Source organism: Pseudonaja textilis, chromosome 5, assembly GCF_049901715.1.
Source record: "Pseudonaja textilis isolate UNSWEBS1 chromosome 5, rPseTex1.2, whole genome shotgun sequence".
Lineage (NCBI taxonomy): Eukaryota > Metazoa > Chordata > Lepidosauria > Squamata > Elapidae > Pseudonaja > Pseudonaja textilis.
The window spans coordinates 47,114,959-47,137,969 of record NC_141994.1 but is presented as its reverse complement, the minus strand read 5'-3'; the positions used below and the strand labels follow the sequence as shown (position 1 = coordinate 47,137,969).

General features: G+C 37.0%; 1 protein-coding gene across 2 annotated transcripts in view; it reads left to right on the top strand.

The window, feature by feature from the left end:
• Nucleotides 1-990: 990 nt before the first annotated feature.
• CACNA1I (calcium voltage-gated channel subunit alpha1 I) overlaps nucleotides 991-23,011 on the top strand; it is a 181,484-nt gene continuing 159,463 nt past the window's right edge. For both annotated transcript variants that reach the window (XM_087934780.1, XM_087934779.1), the window contains exons 1-2: nucleotides 991-1,097; nucleotides 4,341-4,474. In XM_087934780.1, coding sequence (XP_087790906.1) covers nucleotides 1,005-1,097; nucleotides 4,341-4,474 — 227 coding nt within the window. In that variant the 5' untranslated portion in view covers nucleotides 991-1,004. The remainder of the gene's footprint in view (nucleotides 1,098-4,340; nucleotides 4,475-23,011) is intronic.

The following is a 23,011-nucleotide window of genomic DNA, read 5'->3' as shown; positions in this document are numbered from 1 at the left end:
GATGAACCCTTGCAGAAAAAAATGAAGCACTGCTAGAAGGATGCTAGTTGTTTTTTTTTAATGTATCTCAATTAGGGATATATTAGTGCAGAATTCATCAGACGGGTAAGATGTGGTAATTTTACAAGACTGGTAACTGTGATCTTATTTTTGAAAAAAAAAGACAAATAAATACAAAAGTATATATTTATATTAGTTGCTCTGAAGGTATTGCTGATTATTTTTATATAAAGTCAACTAAAACAAATGTGAACAAGAAGGATAAGAAGGATAGTTGTAATTAAGAAGGATGAGAAGGATAAATTATAATTAAAATACATGTTGTTTTCCATGTTACTGTTATAGATGTTAATAAAAAATGAATTCTGCTTATTTAACCTTATTCTGTTGCAGTACATTTGAAGTGATGTATTCAGTATGTAATGATAAAAAATTGTGTCTGTGTAAATGCACTGATGTACATGGAGTTGGAAGAGATTCCTAAGGATTTATCTCATAGAGAGATCTGTATTTGTTGAACGTTTATACTGGGCCGTGTTTTGCATTATTTGTATCAAAATCCTTACTACCATCTTCATGAAAGCATTGATTTGGTTATTTTAAGAGTGCCAGATAAAGTAATTCATGTAAACAACTTATTCAGTAATTAAATTCTTCTCAAGTGATACCACTTTAGCCTGTATCTGAAGTTTCCATAATTGAAACCTTTTTCCATGGAATTATTTCTTTTATCTATAAGAATATATTTTGTACATGCTTTTTTTCATTCTATCAAGGAATATGCTTTCATGTGATTTTCTCACCTGCAGTTGTATTATCTCAATTATCTACTGTTTATGCATGGTGTTGCTATAGTTGTATTGCTTACTACAATATACTCTGACAGTTTTTTAAAAACAAAAATTTCTACTCTAGTATATCTGAGGGTTAATTATATTGTTTGTAAATTAGATTTTTTTCCCTTGACTTTATTTCTTCCTTTCACCTGGTTTGAATGTGTCAGCATGATGGTGATCCTACTGAACTGTGTCACACTTGGAATGTATCAACCCTGTGATGATATGGATTGCCTCTCCAACAGATGTAAAATTTTGCAAGTAAGTAGCTCCCTTTCTATAACGGCAATATATGACCTTCTGGTTGATATCTTGACATATATTCCATAACTATGTTATGTGAACTAAAGTCATCAGCAAAATCATGTAGAAACAAGGCCTATAACAAGCCAGCATTTTAAAAATAATCTGTCAAAATGTCAAACTTGCTATTCTAGCTATTCATACATCTGCTTTTGGGTTTTCTCTACATAAGATTAAACTATATTATTGAAAAAGTATTCACTCCTTTTCACTTTTTCCAAAGTGAATATTTCAGCCAGTTTGTTATTAGAGCTTCTTGTGGATCCTGTTGATATATATATATATATATATATATATATATATATATATATATATATATATATGTATATGTATATGTATATGTATATGTATATGTATATGTATATGTATATGTATATGTATATGTATATGTATATGTATATGTATGTATGTATATATGTATGTGTATGATTTATGATGTGCTTCCCTGCACGCTGCCAGCGCATGCCTGTAAATCATCATCAGCATGTTGCGTGCAGAGAAGCAGCCTTTCAAAAAGCCCTTTTTTCCTGCTTTTTAAACTGCAGCTGTGCCTCACATGGCAGCTGAAGTTGAAAAAATCAGGAAATAAAGGTCAGGTAAGAGCCCCGGTGGGCGGGTGGGCAAAAACATCCGCAGACATAGAACTGGTTCTATGTCTGCTGCTCTTCAGAGCTACCGGTTCTACAGAGCTGGACAGAACTGGTAGAAACCCACCCCTGCAGAGTAGTATGGCAGCTACAACCAGAAGCACATTCCATGCATACCTTCTTCAAGGATGTTTCCTAGGCTACCAGGGCCAGCCTGAGAGGCGTGATCTCTACAGCCCATGAAAGTGCTGAAACAATAGGACAGGGACGGTAGGCATGCATGGCCCCCACCTCTTAGGAAAGGGATGAGGTCAATAGTAGACAGTCTAAAGTTAAAGTTTTGGGGGTTTGGGGAAGAAACTACAGAGTCAGATAGAGTATTCCAGACATTGACCACTCTGTTGCTGAAGTTGTATTTCTTGCAATCAAGTTTGGTGTGGTTTACCTTGAGTTTGTATCTATTGCGTGCTCTTGTATTGTTATAGTTGAAGATGAAGTATTCATTGATAGGTAGGACATTGCAATATATAATTTCATATGCTATACTTAGATCGGACCGAAGGCGGCTTAGTTCCAGGTTTTCTAGATCTAGAATTTCATGTCTGGTGGCATAAGGTATTCTGCAATGAGTAGAGGAGTGGAGAACCCTTCTTGTGAAATATTTCTGGACTTTCTCAATTGTATTATTAATGTAATGCAGGTTCCAGACTGATGAGCTGTATTCAAGTATTGTTCTAGCAAATGTTTTGTATGCTCTGGTTAGTAGTGTGATATTACCAGAGAAAAAGCTACGTACAATTAGGTTAACAACTCTTAATGCCTTTTTGGCTATGTAGTTACAGTGGACTCTAGCACTTAGATCATTAGAGATAAGTACTCCAAGGTCCTTGACAGAGTTTGGATCATCAACAAGGTCTTGACTTTGAGCTTGTATTTTGTTTTCTGATTTCTTTTTTGCCAAATGTAAGACAGAGCATTTACTTGTTGAGATTTGAAGTTGTCATTTGTTTGACCATTCTGATACATAGTTGAGGTCTTTTTGAAGGGTAGCAGTATTGTCGGTGGTGTTGAATAGCTTTACATCATCAGCGAAGAGAATGCAGTTGCCCTTAATATGATCACAGAGGTCATTTATGTAGAGTATGAAGAGAATTGGTCCTAGAACACTGCCTTGGGGGACACCACTGTTGACAGGTACAGAATTTGATAGGATGCTCCCAATTTTGACCATTTGTTGTCTGTTCGACAGGAATGCTTCTATCCAGTTATGCAGTTGTCCAGAGATACCATAAGATTTTAGTTTTAGGAGTAGTTTGCCGTGTACCACTGAATCAAAGACTTTACAGAAGTCTATGTAGATTGCATCTATTGCTTTGCCCTGATTGAGTTGTGTAGTCCACATGTTTTTGCAGTGTAAGAGTTGCAGATTACAGGATAGTTTTTCCTGAAACCAAATTGTTTATTAGAGAGTAGGTTGTTTGTCTCTAAGTGGAGGATAATGGATTGGTTAATAATTGATTCAATGACTTTACAGGTGATGCAGCATAAAGAGATTGGTCTGTAATTTTCAACTAGGCGGGGGTCTCCCTTTTTGAAGATGGGGATGACCGTGGCTTGTGACCATAGGTTAGGCAAGGAGCTGGTCCTGTAAGATTTTTCAAAGATTATGCTTAGAAGTTCGCAATGGATATGTCAGTGGATAGCTTTTTTAAGAAGTAGGCACATATTCTGTCCGGTCCAATAGATAGAGATGGTTTTAGATTGCATAGTGCTTTTTCAACATTGTCTTCTGTAAAATTGATATGTATGAGATCATTGTAGTTGTCTGTGATTCGACTAGGAAATACTGGGCATGATCCATTGCTGTTCACAAATACTGAGCCAAAGAATGTGTTAAAGAGGTTGGTTTTAATGGTGTCATCGTTGCGGTCTTTACCATTAGGTCCTTTCAGGGGTGGGATGGACCTTGAATCCTTTAATTTGTTGTTTATAAAATTGTAGAAAGTGCAGGTGGAATTAGTGTGTAGAAGGTTTTCCTCTTGTTTGATGTGATAATTGGTGCATTCAGTCTTTATCTGGTGGCATAAATTTTTGTAACGGTTTTTGAAGTTGACCAGATTTGTTTTTCCACCAAAGAATTTTTTTTTCTTCAAACAATCACTGAAAAAGTAGACGTTATACAAGGGCTTCCTGTAGACTGTTTAATATGTTCTAAATAATAAACGTTGTTGGACTGCATTACAAACATAAAATGAAAAGCAATCAATAAACAATAGATTTAAAACAAACAAAAATGTATAAAAATTATGTCAGACAGCTAAAAAAACCCCAAAGATCTCAGCCTAGTCTATTATTTGTTAAGGGACGAGGTAGACATTTCTAGAAACAGTGTTCAGGGGAAGGATTGGTAGGCATACAAGAATAAGTTCCTTGCTCTGTAAGCCAGCTGCAACGTCTTTGTGGGTGGCAGTGCCTGCAAAAGGATCTTCAAACATTATCTTAAACAATGTATTAAGACTACATAGAAAATCCTGTTTATGCATTTCATATGCCTATTCAAAATAATGGTTAAAATTAATTTAAATCTGCATCTTTTTCCTTATGGACATTTTAGGTGTTTGATGACTTCATTTTTATCTTCTTTGCTATGGAAATGGTGCTGAAGATGGTGGCCCTGGGGATATTTGGCAAGAAATGCTACCTTGGAGATACCTGGAACCGCCTGGATTTCTTCATTGTTATGGCTGGGTAGGTTTTCTTTTCTTTAACCTGTACAAAAAATACACTAATAGACTAATAAAGAATTGAGCACTGTTTCTAAACATAATTTGAACATAACTGTAAGAATGATTCAATTCTGTCATGTTTAAAATTAAAAAGTGAATTGAAAGCATGTCCCCCTACAGTGAAGGATCAAAACGACTGCTAAGGAAACTTGATACAAATGAAAAAGTTCATCAGCACACCCTAGCCTTTCAGCCAGTTTCATACTCATCTGTTGGGAAAGTTAATGGCCTTCCTTACATTGCTTGGGAAGGAGAGACATTAAAGGTTGGTGAACTCCAGTGAAAGTTGGCTGTGAGAAGTTGCATTGCTCTGCTTCTCTAAGTAAAGAACACTTGGAAACATCTTATAGCTTTAGAATCCCATATATTATATAAGTCTCCTTTGGGCATAATATGGGTACTTACTAGAATCCCCTGCTTTGTACATGAAATTGATTCCTAGTGAGTAGGTATTCAGTTTCTATTTTAATACTTTTACAGAAATAATGTCTACAATTTTCCTAATTGATTAGTATCACTATCAAACCATTTTACCATTATGAATCCCCCCCCACAATATTCAGCTAAAATACTTTCCTGAAGCTACCAGAGTGTGTCTTGCACTCTGAAACAATGAACAGGTAATAAATGAGCCCATTCTGTTTGTGTTACAAGCTGCCAGGAAGCTAATTTAAGTATCACTAATGAATAGCTTTATCCAAGGATTTACAAAGGCTGTTGTCTAGGCTGAATCTTGTGATGCTGCATCTGACCAAATGGATGGTTCTTAGCCCATTGTACAAGGCTTCCCTTTTTAGCATAAGTTTAAAGGGGCAGGGCGGAACAGAAAGAAAGATGCTTAGAAGTCCCAAATACTTACCAGCATTTTGTAAACAACTTGAAAACATAAGAGGGTGATGTGAAATTGTGCAATTCTGGGAAAAAGTAATCCTTAAATAGATAAAAAAATCATTTAAGAAATGTAATAGAAACAATAAAAGGCAATAATCATATAGTTAGAATTCCAAAGAAAAAATAGTTGTATATTGCCATCTTAAAGAATATCTTAAGATTCCAAACATGTTCAGATGACATTGCAAAAATGCAGGTTTGAGGAAAATTTTCTAAATCTTCTGTTAGAGTGTGGTTGGGCAGATCCTTCTTGCTCCTTCACATTTGTTCTTCGTCTCAAGCAGTATCCTCACCATTTTATAAACTTTTGAGGACAAGTGAAAGGTACTTTTGGGGAGTGATTGTTGCTTTTCCATTTTATTCTTCTGTATAATCTGACTCTACATGGCAAACCATAGAATGACCTGGTGGTTCAATCCATCTTCCCAATAACCATTTGCTTCAGCAAAAAGCACTGACTAAAGTTTTCCCCATAATATCACTGTATTGAAGCCTGACAGTGTAGGCAGGGTGTTAATGTCTATTGAAGATGATTGAAGTGGCACTATTGTGTTATGCCAAAAGATAGTGTGTGAGGCAATGGAGAGTACAGTTACTTGTTCTGATTAAAAAACTAAATGTCTATTAATGCATCTTAAATTTGTGTTTGTCTTTTTTCACATCCATTCACATTGCTGACTTACATTCAAGCTTGTGATCAATTACAGATTCTGTTTTACATATGCCTTTATATATCAATTATCCCCTCATGCATTTGATTTCTTCTCCTAAGTGAAAAACTCTGTATTTGTCTCCATAAACTTGCATTCTTTTGAGCCCACTTTCCTAATATATCAAAATAATTTTGATTTTGATTTTTTGTCTCTCAGAACATATTAATAGCCACCCAATGTAATTCTGTGTAATCAGCAAATCTGACAAGTATCTTGTACAAAACATAGAAACAGAACAGAGTTTTCATGATCAGTTCAGTGCTGCTTCATTTTATGGAGTTTGGGCATTAAGGGCAACTTTTTTATTAAAAGCAAAAGCATTGTGATTTTGTCTTTACTTTCTGATGTCCCATCTAAGCACACCTCAGGGACAAGGTGACATTTAAGTGCTTTAACAGCAAAGTTGCTGTATTAAAGCTGCAGTAGTCACTCCCTCTGTCTCTCTGCAAGCTGAGTGAAGGGCATATAGGGATTTGCAAGTTAATTATCTAGTTGCACTGTCATGGTTTATACATGTAGCCAAAATTTTACAGGATGGTGTCATTATACAATAAACATTTGCCCTGCCAATTCTTTTTCTCGGTAAATAATCAATTATCATTTTTATCTGGAGTTTACAACTGGCAATGGGTTCAAGCTTAATAAGTAGTAAACATGTCTGTAAAATTGTATTTTCTATAGTGAAGAATAGCAATACCATTTCTTTGTTTGTATTCATTCCATTAAGTCAGCACAGAATTGTCACTTGGCTTGCATTAGATCAGTGTAAATCATTTATTGCCATCTACAAGTTTTTATTGTTGTCATTGTTTAATTCAGCCAGAATGCTTACTGCTGGCCAAATTTAAATGTCATACAATCTAATTAATTATCTTGTGCAAATGAGAAACTTCTTCTCACTTTGAAAAATGTGCCAGATCTAACGTTGAATTCTGTCATTTATTATGTCAATGAATATTTCCATCAGATTAAGCAATAGAAAATTCCTCAGTTATAAATATGGGTATAAAGGGGTATCATGTCATCCTTTCACCACAGAACACCCATAACTCCAAAACAGAAATTCCATTTCCACTGATCATTCAAATCTAAAAGAATTTCATAAAATTCATATGTATTTGGAAAAAAATATTTTGTAAAGAATCTATAGCTCAAATGCAAGCTGAGAGAAAAGGCAATTAGAAGTGGCAGGGGAAGGCAAAAATGGGACCTGTGGAGGCCTCTGGAGACCAAAAACAGGCCCGTTTTTGGCCTGCAGAGTGCTCCTAGATGCTGGGGAGAGCAAAAATGGAATGCACGGAGGCTTTGAGAGGCCAAAAATGGATTTGTATTCACTGTATAAGGCGCACAGACATTTGCACCACTTTTTGGGGGGGGAGGGGGAGTGTATCTTATACTCCAAAAATATGGTATTTGCTGATTTTCTTAGGGAATATTATTATTATTGTAACAATATAGAATGCTGCCCTTCAAAACATAGTTTATAGCACAACAGATTTACTGAGGAAGTTACTCAAAGGACAACTCATTTGCAATACTCTCAGTGTAACACTCAAGGTAAAATTTTTATATTATTTAAAATGTTCAGAATCAAGTCCAGTATCTTCAACTGTTGCCAAAGCAAATGTATAGGTATGGGCACACCAATACTTGATCCATATTCCAGAACACAACATGTTTCTTATGCCAGTTGGAATATAAAAGTGTATAGTCTATTCATTGCAAAATAAAAAAAGACTATAAGGAAACAAAGAATATAGAAATGCTGCTTGTTCAATGCACTTTTCTGGTGAACTAGCAATCGTCTATTTTGCCACACTACAGATTTCATTTCCTTCTCTCTCCCTCCTCTGTCTGGTTCTTAATTCCAACATTAATTCATTGCGGGGGGTGTCTTAATTTTACCTAGCACTAAAACTTCTGGAATATATTAAGTTTAGCAAAGTTTTTATCAAAAGGCATAATTCATATAAATTATTTAGCAGTTAAATTAAACTCGCAGGTTGAGTTTAACAAACTAAAAACCACTTTGTAAATTGCCCCCCCCCCCCACACCCAACATTTGTTTTATCCAAACTTCTGTTGAACTCCTGCCTTCTCCTGTATTATGTGGAAGGAAGCATTGAATCCAGTTTTTGAAGAAGTTTGATAGAACAAAGTGTAGCAGAAGAGTGAAATGTGTGCTACCGATTTAGCAAAGTACCTAAAAATTACTGATAGGTGCCAGTAGGAGGCAGAATACAGAATAACAGAGTTGGAAGGAACTTTGGAGGTCTTCTAGTGCAGGGGTCGCCAACCTTTTGGACCTCAGGGAAGACCAAACTCATAGGACCACTAATACATTTTTTAAAAAGCTAATATATTTAATACAAAAATTATATTAAATATAAATTTAATATTATATATACATTATTATATTATATTATATTATATTATATTATATTATATTATATTATATTATATTATATTATATTATTATATATACACACACACACACTTAATTATAACAAAGATGTAAATGCTTAATGATAACAAAATAAAATGTTCCAGGCTGGAAGCGTCCTCCCCCCCTGCACCTTCCAAAGAGGCAGAAGAGTGGAGGTGAGGGGCCTTGGAGCAACTGCCGCTGGGAGAAGCAGAAGCAGAAAGGGGGCTTTGCTCTCCTTGGGGGTCAGCGCCCCTTGGCCGCCACTCCAGGGGCTTCTCAGCAGGCATCTGTCTACAGAAGGACTGCCGCCCTCGGTGATTAATTGGGGGGAGGGGAGGGGGAGAAAGTGGGAGCTCCTTTCAGATCCCAGGTAGAGGATTGAGAGAGCTCAGATCTGCAGCCGAGGAAAAGCTGGGAGGGGCTCTTCCAGCCTCACCTGGAGACAGGCAAGGAAAGGTGTCCCTGCGAGAACTACACAACCCGGACTAATTGCTTTGGGGGGGCTATTTCCTCTGTGGCCCACCAAAACTTTTCCACCGGTTGGCGACCGCTGTTCTAGTGCAATGCCCTGTTTGAGTAGGAGATCCTATACCATTTTGGATAAAAATTTCTGGCCATTCCACTGTTTAATTCTTCTTTCTGTCAGGAAATTTCTCCTTAATTGTAGGTTGGATCTCTCTTTGATAAACTTCCATCTGTTACTTCTTGTCCTGCTTTCAGGTGCTTGAAGAATAGGTCAACCCCCTCTTTTCTGTGACTCTACACTCTTTGTAGAATTTCATGCATCTTTTTTGTATTGTGGTGACCAAAACTGGACACAGTTGTCAAGCACGGGAAATCAAGAGCCAAGGCAGTTCAAATTAATACAGGTTCATTGCATGCTAATACTCCCTACAAGAATCTGAAGGGATTAAGGGAATCCCTTTAAGGGAATTATCTACCGCCATTTCCATTTAAGGGAAATTGGTGGTAGATAAGGCTCAACAGATTTCAAAGTGGGCTGGACTTAGATCTCTTGTGGGCATGAAGGAACTCAAAACCCCTTTCTCTGGCTCAGCATGGTCATCTGCTACAACAGTATTCCAAATGTGGCCTTACCAATGCAGTATAAAGTGGTACTAAAATTTGATGCAGCCTAGGACTGCATTGGCTTTTTTGGCAACTGCAGCACACTGCTGGCTTATATAAGTGGCTGTCCAGTAAGACACCTAGATCCCTCTCACAGTTACTGCTGTTCAGCCAGATACCGTTTAGCCAGGTTGAGGTGAATTTCCCACCAATGAAAATCAGCTTTTCAAAACAATAACTGATACTCATTTTAGCTCTGATTTTGCTGAACCACTGCAGAACTGATTCAAGGTTCTAAATGTGTGAGAACACAAGGCCCTAGAGCTGATTCAGAGGGGCACAACATCCTTGGATGGAGGAGCTTTATGTCTGTCTGTCTGTCTGTCTGTCTTCTCTCCCCATTTAGGAATTAGTTCATAAGTAAAAGTTACAGTTCAAAAGTAAAAACTGTTGCATTTGATAATGTATTGGAAATGCAGCTAACCCAAAGAACATTCATAAAAGCAATAGAAGTCCAACAGAAATGTAATCAGTTATAAATTCTGTGAAACAAACAAATATTCTCCTTTCAATAGGAAATGGAGCATCAAGTGGAAATACTCTCAGGGTTTGGAATTTTTGGGGGGTTCCTTGAGTGAATCAGATATTATAGAAAATTTCTCTCAAGATTATTCTGATCATATGGGAAAAGGCCACCTAATCCCTCCCCCCAAGTTATTACTGCATTGTTCTCTTTGCATAGGCAATTTTTGAAAAGCTGCAATCTGCAACTTAGGTCCCTAACCTTTTTGAGAGCTGCAGTAGGATATGCAACGATGCACTGACATTTCTAGAAAGGATATAGCTGTAATTTTTTTGGACTTTTGTCCCACTGAGATGAGGTTTCAGAGTGAAAATGGGACTGAGAAGTCTCATGGACAGCAAAATACCTCTAACAAATATTATGCCAAAGCTTTCCCTGTGGTTCAAAAACCTGCATCTTTCTTTGATTATATTGTGTGCATCTAGTAGAAAAATAAAGGAAAAAAGTAATTTGTACAGTCCCAGATATTATAGTCCCCAATTCTGGATTTATAAAATAAGGTAGATTATAAATCATCAATAAAATGACATGAGTGCCTATACAATAGTAGGCACACCTATTTTGTTTACTCAAGTATATTTCTTCCCTTATCTCCCTCTATTTGCAAATTCCAATTTTTTTTCCAATTACAATTTTCCTTAAGTAAATTCCACCATCTGCTTCTTGCCTTCTTTACCTTCACTTCCCAGGCAATTTAGCTCTTTCTGGAAGAAGACTCCACTGTCACTAAAAATGTACAGTTGTCATAGCAATGAGATTTGTCATCACTATATGTTTATTTCCTCCTCTCCTTCCCAGATTAAGGAATGACTTTTAAAATAAAAGGCCACAAATCAATATTTTTCTTCTTTGCTGCCTCCCTTAAGAAATCAAACACTTCCCAAAACAAAAGCATATCTTTTGTGGGGCTAAATAAAACATTGATGCACACAAAGAAGCAATATCTGTTCTCTGATGAATTCCCATTTCTCTGCCATCTCTCAGGTTAGATTAGATAGCAGGTGGCCAGGTGGCTAGTATTTGGCAGCTGCTGTTGAAGAACAAGACCATTCTCCATTTCATTTGTTTGCTGCTGGGATGTTCACAAGGTAGGCATTGAATCAGGGTCAATTGAAGAGACGGGGCACTCAGGAACAGTAAAGTAACTCTTTATTGAAGATCCCGATAGAAGCAGCCAAGCCGCCACCAGCTTCCCGCTTTTAAGCAAGGAGTTGTCTGGCATTTCAGCCACTGACAGCGCTTCAATTTTCCGCCAGGGAAATTGCTCCAATCAGTGGATTCTGATGTCAGAATACAATCCCTGCTGAATATTCAACACCAGGTATGATAAAAGGAAAAGAAATCAAGACGGTACCTGTAATGGTGCCAACAAAGCTCTGCCTATTTTTATGTGTGCAGAGGATTTTGTTTATTTAATGGATGGTTTACTTATTTAAAAGATTTGACCAGTCACACAACTCAGTCAAGGTGACTCTGGCAGGCTTATAGAAAATGCAACAAAATCTTGGAAAAATTAATACAAAAACACAATTCAGAAACCAATAAGCAATCATGAAATAATAAAACAATATAATTGAGATAAAAAGAAACAACACCATTATGTAAATGGTGGTCACAACCCAAAGGCCTTAGGAAAAAGCCAGGTCTTGACAACCTTACTGAAGGTCAGCAGATTAAGTGCCAACCATTTCTCAAGGTCATTCCATATTTCCTCTTTGTCCTCATTCCTGGAAATGTGACTCACAGTGTTAGCGTGGTTAGTTAATAGCATTGGCTCTCCAAGATATCTTCACAAAAGCTTCAGCATCTAATGATTTCTAACTTGTATACTCAGCAGATGAGTATAAATACCCCCATCTTGAAGACATCAGCAGATTTTCTATAATGAGACTTAAAAGTGGACAGAATTTCAATTGCACAATTGGGGCTGCCATCTTGACTTCTTTTTCCCCATATACAGTGAACACTCCTGATTTGGCATATGTTGTCTTGCAAATAGAGCTGTTTTTTCCAAGAACTGACTCGCATTGGGATGTACTTGCTGAACCAATTTTAACTTAAGAAGCTCCTTTTCACAAAGTAGTTTAGAAATAAGACTTTAACATTTAAGATTAAGTGTACTAAATTGCTTGTCAGTTTCGTAATGGTTGGTCTGTGATTAAGAGGTCGAGGAGAATGAGAAAGTCACTGCTTTGAAAAAGCATATGAGCTCCAATTTCTTTTCCATCTGACCTCATCTGGCTTGCTGCTTAAATCTGTTCTCCCATCATGATTATTAGCATTTATCTGGAATTTTAAATTCTGGAGCTTAATACTAATTAGAGCTTGATTCTTAATGCATCTTCTCTATAAATTATAATTGTATGAGTTTATTATGATAAGTAGATGATGTGGTGGAATCAGTGGCTGAAAGGAAGGAAGCCCTGGTGGGGTTAGTTAAGAGATAAGCCAGTCTAGACTCTATAGATAGGAGGAAGCATAGAAGGTCAAACACTTAGGTCTATATGGGGCTTTCCCAGGGGAAAACAGGCAGTCTGGTAAGATTCTTGTGTACAGTGTAGTCAACAATAAAGGAACCTCTTGACCTAAATCCCACAGCCACTTTTATTGTTTCTGACAACCCATGGCAAAGTGAAATCCCAGACTTGGTACAAGATAATGTATAGCAGTGCCAACATGGAACTTATACTATCCTCAGTAAATTGCTGAAGATCATTGTGCATAACCTGAATCCAGAGGAACATTATCTAAAGATCATACTCAATTTCTTTTTTTTTAATTTTTATTGGTTTTTAAAACAAACATAAACAAACAAAACTTAAAAACATCAAATCATCTTCCATATATGTATTTAAAATTTCTTACTTTGTCTGCCTCAGTGGGCATATGGCTGCCTCACTGAGCATATGAAATAAAATAAAATTTGAAGATATTTTTTCAGATCGAAAGAAATAATATTTATTCTAGCATCTGTGTCATAAGTGCCAACTTTGGAAAATTCAGAATAGGGATACTCATTAACCTTGAAAATGAGTTTCTAGTCTTTGTTTCCAGTTGTTCAAACACAGTAGCAATTAAATTCCAAAAACAAGAATACATTTTAATTGAAAATCATATTTCAAATCATATTTCTAAGTGAATGTTAAAAGCAACAAATTTTCACTGCCCTTTTATACAACAAAACTTCAGATTTGGAGGGTATTTTTGTATTATTTATTGTGGTTAATTAAGAAAAGAACATTTCCTATATGTGATAAGCTAGAATCTAGTTTTCATGAACAATAGATGTTAACATACCTATTTCTAGACTGAATCATTTCAAATTACAGAAGGAAGGTCATATAATGGATTTTTTTCATGCTGAAAAGAAACTTAAGAGTAAAGAGAATTATTTTAAGCTTCTTTATTAAAGTTCAATTTTTCTCCCAAGGAATTTGGAAGGAATAAAGTAAGATTGATCATATGAGCCTGCAACATAGACACATACATACCACATTATCCCTTTTTAGCATAAGTAAATGACAAAAATATATAAGAAATAACAAAAAAATGAAAGCCATGAGATGACGAATCAAAATATAGCTCAATATGGGTTATCCCAACCTTATTCACTAAACTACTCCATATCTTTCTATACTTGCACATCATTTTTCCACTGAAACAAACTTTAATTCTTGAAATGTTTCATCTCTTTTTTTGAAGATTTCATCAGTTCTGTTCCACCACGTTTTTGTAAGTCTTCCTCTTCTTCAACCATTCGTTCTTTTTTCATGTATTTGTTTTACAATTTGATTCTCATTCATTCAGCCTGTGTGATTAAACAGTGTTTATGTACTGATCACTTACTAGTACAGGTTCAATGGCACCCTTTCATTCTTGATCCTATTTCTTCTTATTGTACTACATGCACCTCTTAAGAACTCCATTTTCATTCTGTTCAATTTACTTTTATATTTTTCTTAACAAATGCAACCCTTGCTACCATATAACAAAGTAGTAGAATGCCAATAATAATCACAGGAAACATCAGAAGACAATGATGACAAAAAAGTAATCACAGCCACATAATTGAAACCCTATTTATTGGTTTGTACATGTTAGCAATGTCTACATGTGTATAAAAGATTTGGAGCTTCAATTCCATATTTATCACCATCAGTTTGACTTTTCTGATGCTTCCTAAAGACCTCTACTCCAGAAGTCTGCTCTTATAAACAGGTAGTTTTGCTTTTTTTAAAAAAAATCATTTTTTGCAACAGACCACATGCCACCCATACTAACATTTGCATATATTAAAATATCTTCATCTATTTTACCACATTTCATGCATATTATCAAGGTGTACAAATTAACTTAGTTGCTGTAGGCTTTTTTGCTTTTTATGCATTACTTACAATTATTCATTCCACTTCCCCTGCCAATCCTTGGTCTTTGAAACCGTATATTGATTTTCAGATGCAATGTATATGCATAACATTCCATGCAACTTATTTGGATTCTCAATCAACAACACGACATCATCATCTGCATACAAAAATATCTGTGCATCACATAACTTTATTATTATTATTATTCATTAGGTATTTTATTCTCGTGCCTGCTTTTTATCCATCATACAGTGTACCATTATTATTATATTCAGCAACTACAGAGCAACTTCTTATTTGTGCAAAACATTCCACATTCACTTTGTTATAAACTTTCTCAACATTCAACAGACATATAATTAACTTCCTTCCTTACATTCATACATTTCTCAATAATCTGTTGAAGAGCAAAAGTCTGGTCTGTATAGACAGTACTTGCATCCTGCGTTGCAATTCTCAGTCTTTACTTTATATAGCAATAGCATTGCACAGTGCTTTATAACCCTCTCTGAGTGGTTTACAGAGTCACCATATTGCCTCCAACAATCTGGGTCCTCATTTTACCCACCTTGGGAGGATGGAAGGCTGAGTCAACCTTGAGTCTGGGGAATTTGAACTGCCAAATTGCAGGCAGCCAACAATCAGCAGAAGTAGCCTGCGGTACGGCACTCTAACCACTGCACCATCTTAGCCATATAAATGAGGCCTAGATTTAAATTACTACCTTTCAGCAAAGATCTTAGACTGGCATTACTTATCATTGTTGAGGCACAGCAATTCTTCTAATAAACTCAAAGCTTGCAGGAAAACTGAAACACAATGGCATCATGACATGAATTCCATGTGCCAAAAATATCCATATTGGCGGTATTCTAAATATTTTGTTACATCTAATCACACTTCAAAAATACTGCCCAATTATCAATCACAAATAGTGAACTTTGTATGGCTGCAGTGTTGGGAAGCCGGGGAAACGGGAACCTTCCACGGAGATGGATTGAGGGCTCAAAGAGAACTTAGAAATAAGGAGGAATTTCCTGATTGTGAGAACAATTAATCAGTGGAATGGCTTGCTTCCAGCAGTTGTAGGTGCTTCATCACTGGAGGTTTTTAAGAAGAGATTGGACCACCATTTGTCTGAAATGGGACAGGGCTTCCTGATTGAGCAGGGGGATGGATTAGAAGACCTCCAAGATCTCTTCCCATTCTGTTATTTTGCTGCCCCAACCCATGCACTCCTGAAGAGATGCCTGCTAAAACTATAATTGAAAGGATGCCATAGTTACAAATACGGGCTTCTTTCAAAAGTAGACTGAGATCAGATTGCAAAATGGTAGCTGATAACTGCTAATCACTTTGTTTGGGGTTCAGAAATAATTAATTTTTAATTACAGTCCATAGAGTATATGGTGTATTCATCTTAATCCACATGATTCTGAAACTCTTACCCTTAAAAGCATTTCTGACATTGGTCAGCCTTTATCTTTTTTGCCCTCTGCCTGCCCGCAAGACAGTATAATGAGGGTAATCATAGATTATAATTTAAGTTTGTATATAATTGCAAACACAGACCAAGACTCCCAACCAATCAGGATGAAGAAAAAACCATTCTGGCACAGCAGTAAACTAGCACCAAATTTAAAACAGAAACGGCTGTGAAAATCTGACTCACAGACGAACAAAATACAGAAGCCTAATGATGGCAGATGAGATTCTGCTGAAACGTTGCTACAACTATAATGATGTGGGAAAATACCCGAACAAAGCTGAATACCATACATGTAAGTCCCCAAGGCTCGTGTCTTGAATATGGTATTCAGCTTTGTTTGGGTATTTTCCCACGTCATTATAGTTGTGCTTTTGAAGTTGTAGTGACGTTTTGGCAGAATCTCACCTGCTATCATCAGGCTTCTGTATTGTGTTCATATGTATGTATGTATGTGTGTGTGTGTGTGTTATGTCTCACCTTTCTTTTTTCCAAAAATATGAAAGAGTCCAAACTCACACAAACACAGGCAGGCAAGCTGACTCGGTCTTTACAGAGTTAATCTTTTATACTGATAATGTCCTTGGCATTCTAACACACTCTGCCTGCCAAGTCCGAAATGATAACAAGAAAAACTACTCACTAAAGATTCCAAAGCAGACCACAAAAAACAGTCACAACGAAACCTGGAAGAGAAGTAAAACTTTGTCCCGTACAAAGTTTCCGGAGCAAACACACCCACTTTTATCCCTTGTGGGGTGTGTCTCAATGACTCAGCTCACTCTCTGACCCTCCCACGCCTCCTACATTGCAGCTCACATTTCTTCCTATGACGCTGCCTAGGATCAAGCCAACATTCATCCACTTGACCCCCTGTCAGGGGCTGCTCCGATATGCCCTCTTTCCCCTGATTAATCTCAGGCTGTTCCTCTCGATTGTCTGATGAAACCTGAGGTATTATCAGGGAGGAAGGCATTGCCAGAGAGGAAGGTCCTGGGGAGGAAGGCATCCCCTGTTCCTCCTCCTCATCTTCCAAGTCTTCTTCCTCTAAGAGCACAGGCTCTGGAATTGGAGCCACAACATATATGTATGTGTGTATGTGTTTTTGTAGATTTTCACAGGTACTGGTATGCAGGTCTTGGCATGTTCGGGTGTTTTCCCCTGTAGGATTGAGAGTACCTCAATCCTACATGGGAAAAGACCCGAACACACCAAGACCTGCGTGTGTGTGTGTGTGTGTGTGTGTGTACAGATACACACACATATATATATAGTACGCAGTTTACTAATGGTCTCCCAGTTGGTGCCTAGACTAAACTGGCTCTTCGGTTTCTTTGGATGGACTCTTCAATATCCTTCAGTCTATCAAAGAGATGTAAAATACTTTGTTATAGTCGGATGTTTTTATTTATTTTATTTATTTGTATTGCTTTTACAATAATAACAGAAAAAGAAAACATAGAAAGAAATAAAAGATATATTTACATTATCAAAAATATATAACAAGTGTTTAAAATAACAGGAAAAATCATAATATGTTGTTACACTAGTAAAGAAGTACAGTTCTAGAAAACTGAACAATCATTGATGTGGGTAAAACAATCAATGTTAATTCATATCATGTTCTTTCAGGATTGTGGGGGTCGTCACTATCTTTTTGGTGGAACTGATCACTGAAAGCCTTGTTGAGAGATTTGGTACAATTTAAAACGGGGGAGGGGGGAGCTTTATAAAAAAAGCTGCTTTCTTTTCTACTCATAGGAACAGACCATTATATTGCACAACAGGTCATTATCTATCAAAAAGTAGATGTATTTACAGAGTGAATGAATTGTTCTTCTAAAATGCTAAATAAATAAATAAAAAGATATCACTGAACAAAGTAATTACTCTGCTCCACCTTATTTTTAAACCTGAAATGCTAATGTTTTTGAACTACAAGAGAAGGCTAGAAAATGTTATGCTTATATAAAAAGGAAATACTTAGAAACCTTTTCCTCATTCTGCATTCTTTCTTTCACATTGCAAAAATCCAAAGAAATGTTATGGGAAAGAAAAGTCAAAAGATCCAATTCCCCCTGCCTTTTTTTTTTCTTTCCCATTTGGCTAGAAAGGTGTCAGTAACTAACAACAGTTTTATGCTTGTTGAACATGAAGCAACTAAATTATCTGATAACTGGTGTGCAGAAGGCAGGAGATAAAGGAAAATAAATACCTCAGTACTTGCTAGGAATAGCATCTCAAGAAGGGGGAAGACAACATAGATCTTTTCTATTTCATTTGTCTTGTATCTATGATTAGAAATAAACCCTTTTGGATAAATTCATTTTTCAGACTGTCTGAAAAGTAATGTGGTTCATTTGTCTTTGACTTAGTATAATATCTAAACCTATACTCTGCATTTTGAAAATCATGATTTATACTGTTATTTATCAACCAAGCCACTGTGATTTCTTTAACAAGCCAGTGATGGCTTAGTGTCTTGCCAACTTGCAATCTTAGCTTATTGGAAAATAACATTTTTCCAAATGCCAAAATAAAAAATTTACACTAAATGATAAAAATGTATATTCCTGAATTCTTTTAACTTCCAAAATAACTTAGACTCCTGACTTTCTTTTTTGCCTTTAAAAAAATCTGGTTGTGATCAGACTTCTCAGGGGCCCCCCAACACTGTAAAATCTACACTAAGTTGTTACTTGACTGCTACTTATGCCTCCACATATTAGCTTCAAAAACATCCCTATATTTCTTAATAGGACCTGACATTTCCTCTCCCTAGGTTTGGGACAGATCTAAGTGTAAAAGTGGTGTGAAATAATCATGCTGTATGCTTTGGAATAGGTGTCACAGACCTGGGTCACTTTCATAAAGCTTTTGCCAGGAGAGAAATAAATCCTCGATTAAATCAAGAATAACTTAATTAAGTGACTTGCCATTTGGGGGTGTTGAACTTCTCGGCTCTAAAACTAAAGTAACTGTGTAATTAGTAATTAATTTTTTTCTTAACTCCCAGAAAATATATCTTATTTAATGCTGGGAGGGTAAATAGTGTGAAGAAAACCAAATCTCACAGGGTGGAAAGAAAAAGAGAAGGACTAAAATTATATCCTGTCTCCTTGTTCTGATATCCTCTAAGAGATGAGGAGAGAGAGAGAGAGAGAGAGCAGAAGAGATCTTGTGGCAGCTTCTGCAACACCAGGAATTGGACTGTTCCATCAAGAATATTTTGCCAACTCTTAGCTAAACACAACAGTAATGAGTGAGAGCAGAGCTGGGCAGATAAGGTAACTCATCCCAAAAAGAAGACTGTAATGGGATAGAAAGAAATTTGGACAGAACAGAAATGCATTGTGCATTGTGGTGTGGGTAAGTTCATGAAAACTTTAATATGCTCATCATATCAGATCTCCATATGACAGATGAAGATCAATGATCAAAGGAATTGGAATGGCTACTCAGTTGAATAACTAGGGAGATTTATGAATATTGATGTCAGCCTTGGAAGTCATATTTTACTTGAAAGCTTCGAGACTGCCACATTTAGTGCATGGGAATTTGGGAGAGGGGATTTCTTAATGAGTAGGAGAGTAGACTCAACAACGTTCTTTCTTAAAGGACAAGGACAAGGTACCCTGCTCCTGGAAAAGAGTGTTTGGAGGAATAGCTCCAGTTGGGATGATGTTTGATTGGGCCATGTGATGGACTGATGAGTGCAGAGGATAAATCTTTGAATTTCGCATGGGGAGAGGAAAACCCAGAACTTTCAGATTCGGGTTTTCCCAGATGTGCTGATATGATTTCTCTAATAAATTCTTACTTGGATTGACTTTGTTTCTGAGTGCTAAATGAGTGTGGGGAATTTTATTGGAATTCTGACAATTGAGAATGGCACTAGCAAGTATTTTGGATGCTATGTCTTTTTTTTTTTTACCTTTTCCTTCTTTCACACATGCACACACACACACACAAACTTACATTAAGATACTGAATTAATTTGAGATCAGATTAATCCATAATGTGACTAGGACTGATGATGCATCTTAACCTGAAACGTGGCTTGTATTTAAAGTTCTGTTTTATCTCTGAATCTGCAGCGGGTGGGTGGAATCTCTAGTTAATTCTCTCTTTTGGCATCATAATGGAAGTGAGGCAGTCTCAGCTCCTTCGCTTTTTTGTCTTTTTTTTCTCCTGTAACTCTGTGTGGGTTGAAACAAGGATGCAGGCAGGGGGGAACCTGAGTGGAGTTCAATCTTCAGTGGCTCCAGTCTCAGTCAAGCTCCTGTAGGTTTCTTTTAAAACATAAAAGCCAGTGGATATACTAGTTAAAATAGAAGGAGGTTGATGTGGCTGGCTATGATTTTCTGTGTCGTGTGTTATTTAAAAATAGTAAGTTTAATCTATGGCTAGTTACAGATTCTGTTGAACAAATATAACCGCAGAAAACTCCTACAAATGCAATTATTCCAATTTGGTAGTCATTTTGTGTCATGTCCATCGGGAGTAGAAAAAAAAAAACCTTAGAATTTCATCACGATTTTATTTTAGAACACAATGATATTATATAGCAGTACGGATTCCATCTCAGCATGTATTGCAGTAATGCAAGCAATCTACTAGAATCTCAGCATGTCATAGGGAAAGTTATCAAAAATGTATATATTATGTGTCATTTCAAAAAAAAAAATCTATATTTTTAAAGTTTGTTTGTAGAAAAACATACTGTGGAGTTCTCACATTGAAATCAGTATTCAGGAAAGTTATATACAAATCTATACAGAAAGTCCTTGACTTAAAAAGTTAGAATAGAATAGAATAGAATAGAATAGAATAGAATAGAATAGAATAGAATAGAATAGAGTAGAGTAGAGTAGAGTAGGGTAGGGTAGGGTAGGGTAGGGTAGGGTAGGGTAGGGTAGGGTAGGGTAGGGTAGGGTAGGGCAGGCAGAATAGAGTAGAGTAGAGTAGAGTACAGTACAGTACAGTACAGTACAGTACAGTAGAGTACAGTAGAGTAGAGTAGAGTAGAAATAAGAATAGAGTAGAGTAGAGTAGAGTAGAGTACAGTAGAATAGAATAGAATAGAATAGAACAGAACAGAACAGAACAGAACAGAACAGAACAGAACAGAATAGAATAATAGAGTTGAAAGGGACTTTGGAGGTCTTCTAATCCAACCTCCTGTAAAACCTCCTGAAACCCTACACCATTTCAGACAAATGGTTATCAAGCATCTTTTTAAAAACTACCAGTGTTGGGACATTCACAGCTTCTAGAGGCAAGTTGTTCTACTGATCAACTGTTTTAACTGTCAGGAAATTTCTCCTTAGTTCTAAGTTGCTTCTCTCCTTGATTAGTTTCATCCATTGCTTCTTGTCTTGCCCTCAGGTGCTTTGGAGAATAGCCTGTCTCCCTCTTCTTTGTGGCAGTCCCTGAGACATCAGTACATGGCTATCATGTCACCCCAGTCCTTTTTTTCATTAAACTAGACATACCCAATTCCAGCAACCTCCAGTGTGTGTCAGCCTCCAGTCCCCTAATCATCTTTGTTGCTCTTCTCTGTATTCTTTATAGAGTCTCAACATATTTTTTACATTGTGGCAACCAAAACTGGATGCAGTATTCCAAGGATACTGGTAAGATGTGGCCTTACCAAGGGATTATAAACTGGTATTAACACTTCACGTGATCTTGATTCTCTCCCTCTGTTTATGCAGCCTAGAACTGTGTTGGCTTTTTTGGCAGCTGCAGCACACTGCTGGCTCATATTTAAGTGATTGTCCACTAGGACTCCAAGATTCCTCTCACAGTTACTACTATTGAGCGAAGTACCACTTATACTGTACCTGTGCGTTTTGTTTTTCTTGCCTAAAAGTAGAACCTTACTTTTTTCACCACTGGATTTCATTTTGTTAGATAGTGCCCAATGTTCAAGTCTGTCAAGATCCTACTGCCTATTTTCTGGAGTGTTGGCTATTCCTGCCACCTTGATGTCATCTGCAAATTTGATGAGCTCCCGCAGTGGTGGGATTCAATTTTTTTTACTGTCGGTTCTATGGGCATGGCTTGGTGGGCCTGCCAAGGGAAGGATACTGTAAAATCTCCAGTCAGAGGTGGTACTTGCCAGTTCTCTGAACTACTCAAAATTTCCGCTACCGGTTCTCCAGAACTGGTCAGAACCTGCTAAATACCACCTCTGAACTCCCGTCTATTCCCTTGTCCAAATCACTGATGAAGGTGTTGAAGAGTACTAGGCCTAAAACAGAACTGTGGGGTATCCCACTGCATACTTCTCTCCATGTAGATGCAGTTTCGTTAAGAACTCCATGTTGAGTATGGTTGGAAATCCAGTTATGAATTCATCTGGTGGTGATGGTGTCTAACTGTTGTTAGCCAGCAGCAGGTGCAAATGGCTGCAGAGAGCGAGGATTCTGATGAGGGGCCAGGACTATCAGGGAGTAGACTGCTGCCTTCAGAGATTGTGGGGGCTGGCAGCAGTGATGAGGAGGTTCCCGAGGAGCCTGTGCCAAGTGCACATGCACAAAGGATTACTCAGAAGAAAGAACAATTACAGCAGCACAGGCGACTCGGAAGTAAGGCTGTAAGAGGATAAAAGCCAGGTTTGAAAAAGCGTTCTTTGCAGAAAGCAAAGAAGCTCTGAAGCTCAACTTGTGGACATCTTAGTTCGTGTTTGGAGAATCTTGTAAATTAGTTCTTATCTCGGGGTTTTTGGCAGCTTTGATGAACACCTTGGCAAGGCTCTTTCTTATCGGAGCTAACTAGTAGAAAGCAGCCTTTTATCTGTAAAGGAACAGAATTCATTATTAAACCTGAAAAGATGGGGGCTGCCACCTTTGTCTGTGTTTGCTCTTTGGGAACCCAGTTGAGTTAGGGTTATCAAGTAGTAGGTTATGATCTACTTTATCAAATGCCTTACTGAAGTCCAAGTATATTATATCCACA